We start from the raw sequence: 16,243 nt of genomic DNA on the forward strand, positions 1-16,243 counted from the left end.
ACAGTTTGTTGTTAATTGGACTTTTCTCTAATTGGGGATCCTGTCCTGAAAAATGCATCATCAACAAGTTAATTTAATTTTAATCGTCTTGATTTTATTACTCTTTCTTGATTTGTTTTTCGGATAAGTTCCATGTAGTGAATAAATTCAGACAAGTATACTTGTCGGAAGAGAATGTTGTTGTCTGGTTGCTCTCCTAACATTTTTATAATGAAGCAAGCACACCTCTCTTAAAATCTCCATTTACATTCACCTCATAAAAATATCAAACTTATCACAATTATCAAAATAATTTTTTTAAAAATTGTCTATGAGTTTTATCGAGGGACATTATACAGAGATAGAAAATGTTTATGAAGTGATGGGCTCTTAGTTCAATAACCTGCACTCAAGCTTTTAACGTTTGCGATCCTTTCTGTGGAATTCAATGGTCAAAGTCTTTCAACTGGCAACGAGCAGCAGACGTCGTAGCCCGCAGCACACCCGAAACGATCGTTGATTTTTCGATCTGTCATCATCATCATCGTCATCATGGGGGCAATATGCGCTGTGTATCCATTACTGGCGCCGGGCCTTTCTAACATTATTTACCCCTTCACAGAGCGAGGGACTTTGCTCGACTAATTGCAGCTACGGCTGGTCGATCAAGGAGCTGACAGGTATCCCGTCCCACCTGTCGATGACGTCACAGACATTTTCTTTGAAAGCACTTTCAGGTAAATGACCCAGCTCTCCACTTAGCTGTTCTTCGATCTCAGCGCAAGAGACCCGTACTACCGTAGTTTGTTATTATTGTTGTTGCTATTCTTTTGTAGTAGCTTTGTTTCTGAAGTTTATTTAGCAATATTTACACGCAAACACACATTTTGCGGGAGGAGCTGTTTTTTTTTTAGATTGTTTCATGCAATGGCAGCTGTGTTTCAGATTGTGCAAACACCTTGGTGGCAGTTGTCTCAGTTGAATGTTGGGAACAATAATAACAATGGTGAAAGCTGTTATAGAGCGATATCCGGTCAAAGCCAGGCTCTCCGCGCACTACAAACACAACTGATGACAGAAAAAATCCTGTGGCTCTCTAGAGTTAATGGCAATGCCAGGTCGTTCTTCGGCCGTATGGCATTCATAGACCAAGATGTCGGTGAGACGTCTACAGATCGCAAAGTCATGTGACCACAGCAGGACACATCAATAATCAAACAGGTACATGAGAATTTCCAAAGAATCACAAATCAGAAATTGCAATCAAATTTTAAGCACTTGTTGGACAATAATAGAAATAATAGAAAATATCACAGGATGACATGTACAAATGTAAAAATGAAGAAACTGTGATGGCGTTAGCCAGAGAAGTCTGACGGCGATGACAGTTGGTATCTGAAATAAAAGCCTTCACTGATCTCACCACACGAAAATATCACTTCCAGAAGCATAACAAACTACCCAAGAGATTTAAAAAAAAATGTTTATTCTAATACTGAGTGGCACATCGCACACAGCTGATGGAAAATAGTGGTTACACAGGAATTAAGTGAAAACTAACATTACAGAAACCCTTGAGAAGAATACATCAGAATATGATCTTCCAAGAGTTTCTTTTATTTCTAAAATGCCAATCTTTATAATTATCAGCAATTAACTTCTACAAAAAAAAAAAAAAAGGTTCCAGTGATCTTCAATTTCTCAAGGACACCTTATAATTTAGGTGTTTTTATTTTGTGAAATTTTGTTATTACATCGGCAATTTCCAAGGACATTACAATGAATTGCAGTATCAAATGTTGTAACTAAATAATGAATTTCAGGGGATTGGATTTAAAAAAACAAAACCCACACAATCTCATATAAAGTTCATAAAGCAAAATCAAATAAAAATAAATGTCCTGCAGAAAGGAAAAAAGAAAAAAGTCTGGAGTTAATTATTTGAAATAATACACAGAAGACTGTAAAACACAAAACCAAGCTATGGCACATAAGAACTTATATGTCAGAACTATTTCTGCAGGTAAACAATTAAAAAAAAAAGTGGCCTCTACTTCTGCTTTTTTTTTTTTTCAAGGGAAAGCCCGAAGCATGCTGTACATAAAATGCTTAAGCTGGTCTGGATCTGTCTAACAGCAACAATAAATTAAGTAAACAAGTCGAGAAAATTAAATCTTCTTAGCGTTAGGTTATAAAAAGCACTTGCTCTTGAAAATAAATTGGGGAGTGAAAGCATAAGATCCCCAGCTCATGCATTACACTTGTAAGAAGGATGAATGAAAGAAAGAAGGAAGAAATAATTGAAACTTCAAATGATCTAATGGAACTCTGGCACTGTCGCCTGTATGTGGACCTGCGCCTGCATTCGTGAGTCAATGCCCAGCACAGTTTCACGAAACAGCCCCTATTATGATAGGGAGCATTGGTGTTTTATGCCCAGCCAGCTACTAAGGCTACATCAATGCAAAGCATCCAGCCCTGTAAACAGATGTCACATGCAAAGAAAGAACAGTGTACCCGAGATGAGAGCTGAACCCAAAAAGCCATCCTTCACTGTATTGGTGACAGACACTAACTGTTTCGTCACCGGATTGCCCTGATGGATAGGAAGGGGAAGAAGATAATGGTTTCTCTAAAGAAGTGAGTAACTGCAGTCAATAATAAAGATAGGCTAATGGAAGCACCAAAGCATGGTAGCAATTTTGCTGATGTATTTTATTTCTTTGACACCAAAGCAAAAAAGCAAAAAACAAAAACAAAACCCAGTTATATTCATTTTTAAGGTGTGGACAGCTTAAGACATACAGAACAGCTGTTTATGCTTGATGCTGCCTTAAATTAAGAAGTTTTGAGAAGAAATATAGAACTACAGCTGTTCTTGAAAGTGCACGAGACAGGAAGATCAAGTGACAGCAGGACTGCCATGATAGGTGTTATGGGATTTTACAAATCACCAGAAACGTAAGCAGGCTTTGATCATGTGAGACTGTAAGTAAAGCCAGTACTCATCCCACAGCACTTTGCAGCATTTGAAGTACAAACCTAAATGAGATATACGCTCATGCCAAACAGTTTGTCATGAGATCTTGCACTAGAGTACATCTTGTGTGGACATTCTTCTTGCCTGCAAGCAATAATGCATATGCAGAAGCACATTAAGATACACAAATGGGTGCACTACCTGCATGCTCACACACACAAACTATGAGATCTTTTCATATTCACTTTTGTTTTGACGTATGTGTTCGTTTCAGGACCTGCTGACACAAGTACAACTTACATCTTTTGTACACAGTCTAATGAATATAACAAATGCATCTCACCTTGCATGACACAAAAGATTTGAAATAATTTTTACCTGTGGCATTGGAATGATGAAAGTGTGGCAAAGCAAAATTAAGTACACTTCATGTCTGATCTTGGTCACACTATATGAACAATAACAACAATTTTGTAACACATAAAATTTAGATATAGTTCAAAATTAAAGTGAAAGTTTACATCAAGTCTAGAGTGGTCACCATTTGATGTGCCATTAAGGTGATTGAAAATTGAGATGAGACAGATCATGCTATTCATATGAACAGATGCACACTCACACATTAAAATAAAAAAACCCACAATCAACAATGCTGACATGCACAACCTACTGATTTTGCATTTTGAACATTTAACACAAATCCTAAAACACTTTGTTTTACTATTTATATACACATTTTATGCCCCATTGAGCTATAAAATAATATAATTTGTATATAATTATTCAAGCTCAGTCTTAAGACAATAATCTTATTTTCAAATCTTACCTCCCAGAAAACTAGCCAAAAGTATTTATATGTTTTAAATGCATGTTTGTTGTTTTAGCATTTGCTTAGGAGAAAATTCTTTGAAGAAAATGTCTAAGTTAATGGAAAGAGGTTATCTTATAAACCCGCAGTTGACAAATGAGACTGGAGATAAGACAAACAAGTGCAAAGAAAGATAATTTATTTTTCCAGTGATCCACTAAGCCCCAGCTAGAATAATTCTTTTTCATAACTGTAGCAAAGCCACTTCTGTATGCATGCTACTCACATCGTTATTTCAAACAAGGAAATGACCTATTCCTCCAAGAAAAAGCATTATTTCACAGGACCAAAGAAGTTTTCTTTATAATAAAATACTTATATGACAAACATGAACTTCACTGTCACATAAGTATGTACTACATTGCAATAACAAATTACACAGTGATATATTGACAAGGCAAGAGGGTAAAAACAAAACAAAAAACAGTTCCAGTTTGTGATTTTCACCTTCACTTGAGAGGTCATTGCCGTTCTAGCAGACAATAAATACATTTTTTACAATCTCAACCTTACACATTTCATACTATTTTAACCCAATATAAGGTTGTGTGAAGTCTTAATCTGGCTGCAGCTACATCACTATTTCTAAATGACCCCACAATGGTAACAGAAAACTAAAACAAGGTTGCCAACTTTCACAGTATCACTCTAAGCCTGAGAAAAACAAACCCTGCAAACACTGAGGACAACAAGCCAAAAAGGCAACAAACAGAGAAACAACACAAATGAGCAGTAGGGTGTAGTGATGTCAGCGATTTTTATGCACATTTAAGGTTTTGTGCCATTCCTGTTGATCCACTACAATTCATTGGATGACACTACACCCTAATGAGCACCCAACAAGCTGAACATTTAGTCAACGTGTTCACATCCTTCTTCAGGCCATAAAAAGCAAGACTGTCCTACTAGCAGTGGAAAACAGGCCCAAATGAGGATGAAAGGTGTTGCAAGGACTCAGGTTTCTCAAAACAACTAAGGCTGCAGGGGACTGAAGGTCCAAACAGAGATCGAGGCAACAGGTTTTCAGTAACAAATCTGAGACAGGGTCCACCAAAACAACAATAAACACCACCTCTGTCTGACTAGGCAAAAGAATACACACAATTCAAATTTCTATACTAATTTTGCTGCTGTTATTTATATACACAAGACATCAAGTAACAATATTTAACTACTGCAGTTATGGGCTAATGGAACATCTAGAGCAGTGGTTCTTAACCGGGGTTCGATCGAACCCTAGGGGTTCGGTGAGTCGGTCTCAGGGGTTCGGTGGAGCCTCCGCCACGGAGGTCAAGACACACCCGCAATTCGTGATGACACTAAAGAAGGGTTCGGTGAATGTGCATATGAAACTTGTGGGTTCGGTACCTCAAACAAGGTTAAGAACCACTGATCTAGAGATTCATGTTTCATAGCCTTGTGGTTATAAGAGCAGTGAATTGTAAGTGGTTAACCATCACTAAAGCATGGGATGTGGGTTGGAGTATCCTCTCTTTCTGCCACTTTTAACTGTCCCTAAAAGATCAGGTACTTGGTAGAAGAAAGAAGCTTTTTAGAAAATTGCCCGCCAGGCTTGACCTGCATCCTTCTGTTTTTAAGTCAAGCATAATGGCTGTTAGAGAAGGAAAAAAACCAGAAAAACAAACAAAAAAAACCCAGCCATTAAAAGGTGATACAACCATTTCACCATGCAAAATTTCACCCACATAAAAAAAAGACCCCAAAGTTCAAATAGCAATCATCACAGTTTCTTGTAAGAAATAACATTTTGTTCACCTCTAAACATGATATTCAAACCCTGATTTGAACAAATATTAACAACAACACAAATTATTCCCAATTAATGGGTCTCTCTTTAAAAAAAAAAAAATGAAGATGGAATTTCTATGAAACAAGTTCACAGTAATGTTACCAAACACGATAGTCATTCTCTTTCTGAAGACAATTTTTCTTTCAGAGGAGCAGATTTGGTCCCCCTGATGATGTCCACAAGCCCAGGAATAAGTATCACTGAACAATGTAGCTTTTGTAATTTTTGATCTTTTTCAACTGTTTTTTCAGTTCAGATATATAGTCTGACGGCTGAACAACAATGGTGATTTCTCGGCCAACAGCATTTAGTCTATGCTCAATCTGCAGTGACAGAGAGTGTGACACACACATTAGGTAATTATGCTAGTGAATAAGTGAAAAAACAAGCAACATTAACATAAAGAAGAAACAAAAATCTAAAAAGAGCAAATACCAAGTCTACTACAAGACAAAAGGGCTCGAAACAGTTGTTTCTATTAGTGTTCATTTACTACAGTTTTGGTATTTGATAAAAGAAGTGTGGGTACTTAAATTAGTAACCTATGGAGAAAAAAAATCAATACTAGTTAAATATCAAAATGAATTAACAGATTGCATCATGATTATTTAGAATATCTGCTATGTCTTTTGTCTGGCCAAATATTATCAGTCATTTACTGTACTCGTAGCAGACAGGGGTCAGATGAAAATGGTGAAGTGGATTAAACCTGGATTGTCACTTACTAGATAATAAGACCCCAAGTGCATTAGAAAATTAAAATGAAGTCTACAGACTAGAGGGTGAAATGAGAAGGCTTGAGTGTGGACCTATTCCCCCTCTCAAGCTCTTAAGAATGTGCATGGTACAGTTTGCGTGAATGACAAAAGGAAGCGATTAGTACTGCTGCAGCTAAAACTGCCACAGCTGCAATCCCAACGGCAGTATTATTGCTAGAAGTCTCAATAAAAAACAACAACGAAGAATCACTGTATCTTGTGCACAAATAAGTAGGCAGTGCTGTGATCATCCTTCTCTATCTGACCAAGCAGAAGACTTACTGGAGCAACTGTTGTCTAGCATCAGTGAAACCCTACCAAGGCTGATAAATGTAAACATCAAAATCATACCTATATTCCTTTCAAGTAGATCAAAATACCAAATACCACTTGATGTATCTGCACAAGATGCTACTACACTCACCTCTAAATCTTTAAAGAAAAGGTTCAGATGACGGCTGTTGATCTCTGTCAGGGTCCAGGTGGTGCGTTTATCTGTCAGAAAACTTGATGGACGCAATGGTAAGCCATTGGATGCTGCCAAGCCATGGGGGTCAACATATTCAATCTATAATTACAAAGAAAAGCATTTCAATAATAACAACGATGATAATGATGATGATGATGATGAGATGATGATGATGATGATGATGATGATGATGATAATCACTTTAATAGTGTAGTTGCTGTATTTGGTGGCAAGATGAAGTTACAATTAAAAAAAAATCTCAAAAGACTTGAACCGCAAAAGAGTATTGTCTGTAGAATTAACTCAATCATGTGGTCATATAAGAAATAAATTTTAAGTACAGGTAGTCCTCGGGTTACGACGGTCTCGAGTTACGTCGTTTCGTGGTTACGACGCTCATTCCGACTTACGAGGTCAGTGCACCAAAGAAAAGGAAGGCCATCACCATGGAGGTGAAAGTGGATATCTGAGGCAATCTGGGAAGGGGGAGACAGCAACAGAAATTGGCAGGTAATTAGGACTTAGTCGTTTGACTGTCGCTGCCATGATCAAGGATAAAGATCGCATCCTTGAACACGTGACAGGATCTGCTCCTATGAAAGCCACAGTGATAACAAAGCGTTGTGTACTGCACAATATTTTACTGTACTTATGTTTATTGATAATTATGTAGGGTACTGTGTTAGGTTAGGTGTTTGGATAGGCTAAGTGTTTGTAGTACTGTACTGTTATTATGGTACAGTACTGTATGATCCGACTTACGTCGAAATTCGGTTTACGACGCCGCGTTAAGAACGGATCCCCGTCGTAAGTCGAGGACTACCTGTACATAGCTCTATAGAGAATTTAGTCTGCTTTTGAATGCAAGAGATCCTTCCCTATAACAGTAGCTAATTCTTGACCAGAAAATTTTTTTCAGTAACTGTTGGTCAGCAGCAAATGCTCAAACTTAATAGATAAATGCGATAATTGCAGCGTAGACTTGTCTAGGACAAAAGCAACAACAAACAGGAGAACTAGACTGTTTGGTCTATGTATGGACATACTGGAATTAAATTCGTTAACTTGTTAAAATAAAAATCAGTAGAAAAGAAATTAATTCTTATAATTTGAATGCTCTTGAATTTTTTCACAGGTTTTTAGTTTTAAAAAAGTGGTGTAATGGCAGATGATTCCATGGTACTAAATGCTTATGTTATACTCCAGTATTAGCTTGCTTCTTGCGTATCCTTACAAACTTCATTGACATGCATCAGAAAGGTGGAAAAATATTCCATCTCCCATCTCAGAAATATTTAAAAACATAAGGTCAGCAAAATAAAGCGTTGTTATCTTTCAAGACTGGGAACATAGGAAAATAAAAAGGGATAAAAAGGTGACTGCACACTCTACAAGGATTTATTTGAGCACATCCCCCTTTCCATGATCATTCTTCACTGCAGACAATTCAAATGTCATGCAGTCTCTGCCCATCTCTGCTTTCAAATCATCACTCAAGATGCACTTCTTTAATCATTAATTTTATTAAATCTCATCTTTTGTTTGATTGCTTCTTGTATGACTGACTCTGTGTGTGTGTGTGTGTGTTAGTACATAGCTTGATCCTTAAGTAACATGCATGATCATTATAGTCATCATTATAATCATCATTGACAAACATATATTCTGATACTAATTCTGACTCAGATTTTCAACACAAAGGCCACTATAATAAGTGTTACAGATCAATGTCAAGAACAACCAAAATAACTAACACCATTAAAATCTTTTCACAATTCTATTTATTTTTTAACTGCTTCAAGATGTTTTGATACACTTACTTCTGCTGTACCGCCTACTCTTCGAATGCCAAGGCTTTCTCCTTCTGCTGACCGCCGAATGGCAATGACCTGGCCGTAAGGTATTCTCTTCACCATCACTTCTACCACCTCAGCTGTCTGATGCTTCAGCAGCTTTACTGCCATAGCAGAATTGGCCACTTTCACACTATTAATACTTAGGACGATATCACCAATGTGAAATTTCCCATGCAGGCTTGGGAAATCACTTTGATTCCATCCTGCAATACTGTTAAGACAAAACACAATATTCTGGTCAGTTTATTATAGAGCTCCCAGAAAGGTCTTCATGTTTGTAGTCACACAGATAAATGCACAAAAGCATACATGCTCAAAGTGTAGGCTACTAGCTCTGGCTTTTCCCTAGAGCTGAAAAGGATCTAAACTTACTCCCTTCTGTAGTTATTGCAGTGCAAGACAAATTAAACAGTGTGCTAAGTAGTCTACTTATTATCACATGTCTAGCCAAATCAAAATCTATTACGGAGTTATTGTATGGTAGACATAAACTGAGTAATTCCTTTCTGATTAAATGCTGTACTTTGGTAAGGTAAAAACACTACCATAAAAATTATCTGACCATTGCAATGAAAGTTTGTTTTAAGAAACATAGCATAGTATTGTAATAACTAGCAACTTTCATCTTTAATAAGAACATAACACAGACACGTAATTGGCACACTAAACTCGCCATAAATATATCCAGCTTTCTTCTTTAATTTAAAAAGTTACTTCATGCTAATGGAGATCAACAAAATGCAGCTTTTAATAAAGCTGCAGGGTCAGTGGCTCTTAAATAAAACTTGGTGTAATTTAGGAATTATTTTTATTACTACTACTACTGCTATAAGCAGACCCTCTTCTATATTTATATTTTAAAGAAACCTCTAACAAAGCAGAATAAAACTCTACCAAAAGCATATTTTCATGCCAACACTTGAACTGTTTTCAGTGACAGGATAAATTACAGAAGAAAAACAAATAGACTGTTACAACACAAAACTAATCTGCTGGATATTACCAATACCACAAACCCTGGCATTAACTTACCAGACAAGTCCACAGCAGTCTACCAGAGCTATGTGTGATGCAGCACGCAAGTTCACAGTAACAGACACTCCTGAGAGTTCCATCTCTTGTCGCAGGATCTCCGCCTGGCTCTGTTTGAGAGATATCACAGAATGAACACTGTGTGCACGGTCCAGCCGCATGCGATGGCGCAGGTTATTTTCTGCTGTTGTCGACTCTTCACGAATCCTCTGCACAAAGCATTTCTTCATCACATAGCCATTTCATTCTGGATTGATCAGTAGTGTTACTCATGCAATGTTTAGGACAGGCATAATTTTGTGCAAATCCTTACTGAAGAGTCAACCATTATACTGATACTGCAGCATTTTCTTATAAAGGCTGGAAAGTAAACTGTATCTGGCATTTGTAAAGCTTTCATTTTCCCAATTTAAAAATGGGATAAAGTGTACTTCTCAAAACCTGCAGCCTACTCAGACAAATAAAATTCTTTCCATGGTCTTGGAAGAGACTAGTAATCACCCCAAAAGATAATGTTATACCTATTTCATATCTCTTGTAAATTATCATTGGCTAGTTTGATAACCATGTAGAGCAGCATATCATACCCATGTGGTGAAAAATGGCCCACCTTCTGACCCATACAGTAAGAGGAAGAACTCTGTAAACGTGCACTGAAAACGCATCTCTTCCGTAAACATTACTTTTAACACCCTTTCCCACCATGCTAGTCCTTTCCAAACCCTTCCCTGGTCGTCTTTATCATTATACAGTTCTTGACATTTGGTTCCTCTTTGCATTTTCTGTACTTGTTTTTATTCATCATTAATACTATTGTTTATTCTCTCTTAGTTTGTGTGTTATTCATTTGTTTTCCTGTCCCTTGTATGCTATCCATGTCTCGTTCTTGTTCTTAGGTGCTAAGAGCATGCCCCTTAGGAGTGTGACTGGAGTGTTTTAGCTATCACACTTTGAGGGTTTAATATAAATCTTATTGAAGTATTTTACCTATGCACATGAATTAGCACAACTTCCTTTTACAAAACTAGTTTTGGGGAAGGAGATGTTCTGAGGGAGAAGAGATGGACACTGCCCTCACTTATCTCTTATGCCTCCTTCCCCGGCAAATGAAAGTTAAAAGACTACCTTTTTACCTTTTTGACATTCACTTGTGTCAGCCATACTCTGAGATGCTAATAAGTTGCTTGCTTTTCTAATTATATGTTTCACACTCGACATACTAATAAGTTGCTTGATTTATTAATTATATGTTTCACATCTCATTTGTTTGGTCAGATATTCTTAAATAAAAAATATTAAAGCTGACATAAACAACATTAAGTACATTTTGGATTAACATTAAGTTCTAAACAAGGTGCACTTTATCAATTCTAGCTGAGATACTTTCAGCATGCATATTTTGTAACATTCTTCATTTCAAGCAGCTAACATTGTAAAGCATCATGTTCATATGGAAAACATGAGATGAAAGTAACTGTTACCTGCTGTGGTCTTTTACAGGGCAAGTTTTGTTCTGTCAATAGACTGGAGTTTTCTTCACATCCTGGTGGGGCTGTTAAAGGCCTTTGGCCACGAACACTCCCAGCTTTACGAGCTGGCAAAGGAGGTGGTGCCAGTTCTGCAGTGTCAACGGACATTCCTCGATTAAATCTGGAGCCTTTACGAGGTGGTAGTATTGGAGGAATATCTCCAATGTTATTCCGAATGCCATGAGAATTGAGACCTGCAGGAACTGAAGACACGTACTGAAAAGATTTCGAAGGAATAAGTGCCTGCTTGTGGGTGAAGGCTTCAATCTCAATTTCATCAGAAGATGAAGAACTGTTAGTAATACCTGGTGAGGCATCGTCATCAGAACCTATGCCTGGAGAAGAGTTACCAGTATTTCGTTTGATAAGAGAGTCATGTCTGGGAGGAAGGGGTGGTACATCATTGGAAGAAATACCAGACGACACCCCATAGGCTACGTCATATTGATTTTCTTGAGCACCAGATGATTCAATTTTCTGTAATGACTCTTCCATCAGTATTTGTTTTTCTGTCATTTCATCGCTATCATCAAAACCATTTTCCATTGTGATATCTTGACTTAATTCCTCGTGAACAGGAAAAGCAGAATAGAAATTCTGTGGGAGACTTAGGTCTGTTTCAAATGCAGATGATTCACTGAAGGCATCTTCGCTGCTTACTGTGTCTTGTAGTCTGTCATCAAAGTTGTTTGAAATTCCATATTCACAAGAAGAACTGCCAGATTTCTCTCGAAATTCAGGGTTAGTGGATGATACTTTTTCAGAAAGCAGTCTGTCATGTAAACATATTTGCACATTCTCTTGCTGATTAGGTAATGTGGATTCTGCTTTAATCTGTCTATCTTTCTTGGACTTTTTCATCACTTTGACCATTGCTAGGTCAGAATAACCTTCATCTAGTCCATTAATCTTTTGGCCAGCTTGTCCTGAGCTTGGGTATTCCTTTTGGTGAAAGGCTTCAGCTTCAACACGCTCTTCTTCAGTTTCAGTAAAAGAGTCTAAAGAAAGAGATTGTGTTTTATCTGGCAATATTGAATGCCTAGCGGTTGGGATAGGAATTCGACGATTAATCTCCCAAAATGCTTCACTGACAAAATCTGAAGAATAATCTGCTGACTCTTGGTCACTGTCGCCATTATCCTGGGAATGGGGTGCAAGATGAAATTTATGCTGTTTGGGAGGCATGACTTCAGGCCTGCAGGAGGCAGAATCCAAGAGCCTCTCTTCTAGGTGAGGGCGGGCTGGTGGAAGGGGAGGGGGGTCATTTGAGGCAGATAAGCTGCCTGTCTGATGACGTGCTGGGGGCAAAGGTGGAGGTTCAGATGCCTGAGGAAACAAAGGTGAGGGAGTAATGCCATGAAATGGTGGGCTGACTAAGGGCGGTGGCCTTCCAACAGGTGGGGGAGGCGCTTGTTCGTTTGGAGGGGTGAGTGATGTAGGAGACTGAGCTCTACGCAGGGGAGGGGGTAATGAAGATGGCAAGGGGGGAGGTGTGAGCTCTTTCAGTGGGGAAGACGGAGCCTTTTCAGGTGTTGATTTTGGCAGGCCTGATGGATGGCCGCTAGGGATTGGTGGAGGGTGCCGTGGGGGTAGGGAAACAGGTGATCCTCCAACAGCTCCTAATACTTCTTCACTTTCACTCTCTTCATCCTTTTTCTGCCGCCCAGTAAATACTACTGCTGGGCAGAAGGTGTAAATGTGCTCTTCCTTTTCCTTCTGCAAAGTTTAATAAAACACATGGGATATGTAAACCATCTCACCAAAATTATATGCATGCAACCAGCAAAACAAATTGGTAGTTTCATGGATGGACAGATTTTTTAATAAGCATTTGATGCAAGTGTCAAAAAAAAAAACCCTCCAAGAAAATGCCTGTATAGTTAAAAAAGAAACTATTTGTTTACAAACACATTTACTTATAAAAATATGTCAAAATATGAACAGTTCAGAGACAAAGTACTCTAGAAAAAAGTGCTTTAGATGAATACTTCCAGCATGTATGTATGAATATATTTTAAGCTTATACTTGTTTTTTCCGATATGTACTCATGCAAGCATATATGCATGCACATGTATGTGCATTATTAGCTTATATGGACATATACACATTTTGCACAAAAAGATAATGCTAAAAACAAAAACTTTACCTTTAGAATACCAAGGCTGTTTAAGGTGCGTTCCAGAACATCACACCAGTCAATCATTTGCTCTCTGAGATAAACCGTTTCAAAACATTAGTGAAAGAACTAGACATTTAAAGAAAAGAACTTAAAAACAGTATAAACTGTTCAATGTTAACCTCCTTATCAAAGCTATTCCCTGAGGTGACATCAAGTACAACCAACCGCACAATTTTTGTGCTCAAGGTATGGTAGACAAATGTGAATGACACAGATATGACGTCAAATCACCTTAACAGAGCATATAAACTGACAGAAACTATTATAATAAATAACTACTATAAGCAGGCATCATTTTTGTGGCTACAATTTTATCATCTATAGACTAAGCCTTTGTTAATAGATTCAAACATGGGAAAAAGAACTCACAAAAATAATTGTTTTGAGAATAGATATTAAAATAGAGCTCAATATGACAGTTTAAGGAAAAAATACAGATGAGAAACAAAAGAAAAACTAAACTTATTTCCTATATATTTCTTTATCACAGCTAGAATATATTTTTGATGTGCAAACTTTAAAACTGACAACAAAATTAAAGTGAGAATTAATTACAATTTTCACAAACTGTTTCTATTTAAACAGCTGACATAATTTCCATATGTAGCCTTGCATCAGAAATACAGCATTAGCCTATGGATTTTACTAACACTAACAGGAAAAAGGAAAGATTGGGATAGATACTCTAGAATGTACAAACAACTGATAGTGTGCTGATACATGCAGTCAACACTTAATCATGAAGCATAGATGATTGATTCCTCAATCTATGCTTCTCATTTTAACTCAGATTTGCTTAACTGTGCTGAAAAGTAACTACGCATTTACAAGAGCTGATTTACTTTTGTGAAACAGCATAAAAGAACTCTGTTTCTGGCATATTTTCACACTAATCAAACATTGGTAATAAGACAAATTTGTTAGTGTTTAAGTGAGAGAGGAAAAAAAAGCAAGCCAACAGGAACCACTGTGTATCATATGCTCAATTACATGATCAGTATAAGATATAACAAAAGTGAAAATCCATTCTAAAAATTTAAAAACATATCAGAAGGAAAAAAAACCATGTGATGGGTTTTAATAATTTCTATAAAAGCATGACATCTCCATTGACATAGAGGAAAATACAGGCAGCTATAAAGTTTCTTTTCAGGTGGTAATTACCGTGAAGCAGCTGTTAGCTCAATCATACGATCAGTGCAGGATATAACAAAAGTGAATGCCCTTGGTGTCTGTGCCATGCAATGGCTGACTGCTGTGCAGTTAGACAGGTTGTATGAGACACTTGGTGGCCCTGAGAAGACATCCACGTCACGATCAAACTGCTCCAGGAAAGGAATACGACTTCTCACCACTAGCATATACCACTTCCTTGGTGTAATTTTCTGATTGAGAGAAAATCTTAACGTCATCTTTGAAATAGATACCACCAGCACTTTGTGCTGAGCCATATTGATCATACAATGTAGAAAAACATTTCTGATGTCTCTATAACATGGAAAACATATGGTAATCTTTTTTTCTTTATGGTCAAATACTGACTCACTGAATACAGTATTTAAAAAAAAACAAGATAGAAGATTTTAAAGTAGTAACTTCTATTACTGTCATGTCATATAAAAAATACATTAATCTCAATAGAAAAGCCAATGTCACAGAAATAAAAAAAAAAACAGACAAGAGCAAGAAATTTTAGCCACAAGGCTTTGAAGCTATAAACCTTGATAGCAACTCACATCAATAAGCCCAGAGAATCTGTTCTCATAGGAAGATCCCCTCTTGAGATATCCCTGCTTTATTACATTCTCAACCATTGTCGTGTTATTGATAGACATTCTGTAAATTAAATAAAATCAGTACATTTTAAACATAAATGGATTCATGTACATACACCATAAATACATACACCCTCTTACACACACATATTCAATGCTTCTATCAAGGTAAACGTCATATTTGAGTTGATTGAGAGGAACTAACTGATGTATTAGAAACTGATGACTAAATCTGAGAAGGAAAATTATTCTGTCCTCTTTAACACGGTGCATAGAATGCAGTGTAACCTTATTGCAGCTCCAAGGGTCCGATGCAGTGATGAAGTGAACCAAAGTTATATCTGACGTCTGAACACATTCATCTGTGACACAGATAACTAATGATGAAAAGCTCAGTGTCACGCTGAATGTACCAATCCGTGGTTTCAGAAATAGAAGCTGGAATGCGATGAGAAAGATGGAGTTCACACATACTGCTGTGAATGCTTTTCTTATTCAGCTTCTTACCTTCTGTCGGTTCGGAGAACGAGTGCTAATTATCCTGAATGCGAAGTGATTTGAATCCATTTGTGAACATCATTTGCGCTCCTCAGACATCTTATAATGACTCTCACACCATCGACCAACATAAGTTAAGCTTCAAAATTGTTGAGTAAGGTTACAGAACACGAGTGCATCTTCAGTTTAATTTGCTTCCGTGTTTATTTTCGTTGGCCACGATTTTTTGACTTCTGCTGATAGCGATGTATGCGCAGAGTAGTTTCCCTTGCTTATGTAAAGCTGACTAGAGCTGCCAAGAAATGTTAATTAATTAATGAATGCATACAACCAAGAATCGAAACAATGTCTTTATCCACTTTTACAAATAAAGAATAGATGTGCATGTATTTGTGGACATGTATTTATAGTTTTTGTTTACGGGTATTCAGAGTGAGCCGGTCATTTCGCCCCACCGCCAAAGTCAATTCGTCCCAGGTAGGTCAATTCGTCCCAACATTCCGTACAGT

The 16,243-nt window shown here is 37.3% G+C and overlaps 1 protein-coding gene across 2 annotated transcripts; it reads right to left on the minus strand.

Annotated features, from left to right (window-relative positions):
* Positions 1–1,444: 1,444 nt before the first annotated feature.
* LOC112564242 lies at positions 1,445–15,982 on the minus strand. Of its 2 annotated transcripts, none has more exons than XM_025238930.1 (9): positions 15,744–15,982; positions 15,198–15,297; positions 14,626–14,846; positions 13,429–13,492; positions 11,234–12,997; positions 9,753–9,862; positions 8,685–8,931; positions 6,820–6,963; positions 1,445–5,960 (listed from the first exon to the last, which is right to left on the minus strand). In XM_025238930.1, exons 2-9 carry the CDS (start codon positions 15,294–15,296, stop codon positions 5,835–5,837), a joined length of 2,775 nt encoding a protein of 924 aa, XP_025094715.1. In that variant the 5' UTR covers position 15,297; positions 15,744–15,982; the 3' UTR covers positions 1,445–5,834. The 2 variants fall into 2 exon arrangements, with proteins under 2 accessions (XP_025094715.1, XP_025094714.1); XM_025238929.1 differs by having other exon boundaries at positions 9,753–9,961.
* Positions 15,983–16,243: the final 261 nt, after the last annotated feature.

Source organism: Pomacea canaliculata, linkage group LG5 (genome assembly GCF_003073045.1).
Source record: "Pomacea canaliculata isolate SZHN2017 linkage group LG5, ASM307304v1, whole genome shotgun sequence".
NCBI classification, from domain to species: domain Eukaryota; kingdom Metazoa; phylum Mollusca; class Gastropoda; order Architaenioglossa; family Ampullariidae; genus Pomacea; species Pomacea canaliculata.

Excerpts from the sequence above, each read along its gene's own strand:
- LOC112564242 (XM_025238929.1), bottom strand. The coding sequence starts at position 15,296 with ATGTCTATCAATAACACGACAATGGTTGAGAATGTAATAAAGCAGGGA. Across the intron at positions 12,998-13,428 it reads ACAGCCTTGGTATTCTAAAG|AAGGAAAAGGAAGAGCACAT; the intron begins GTAAAGTTTTTG and ends TAAACTTTGCAG. Across the intron at positions 9,962-11,233 it reads CCTGTAAAAGACCACAGCAG|AGGATTCGTGAAGAGTCGAC; the intron begins GTAACAGTTACT and ends TGCTTTGTGCAG.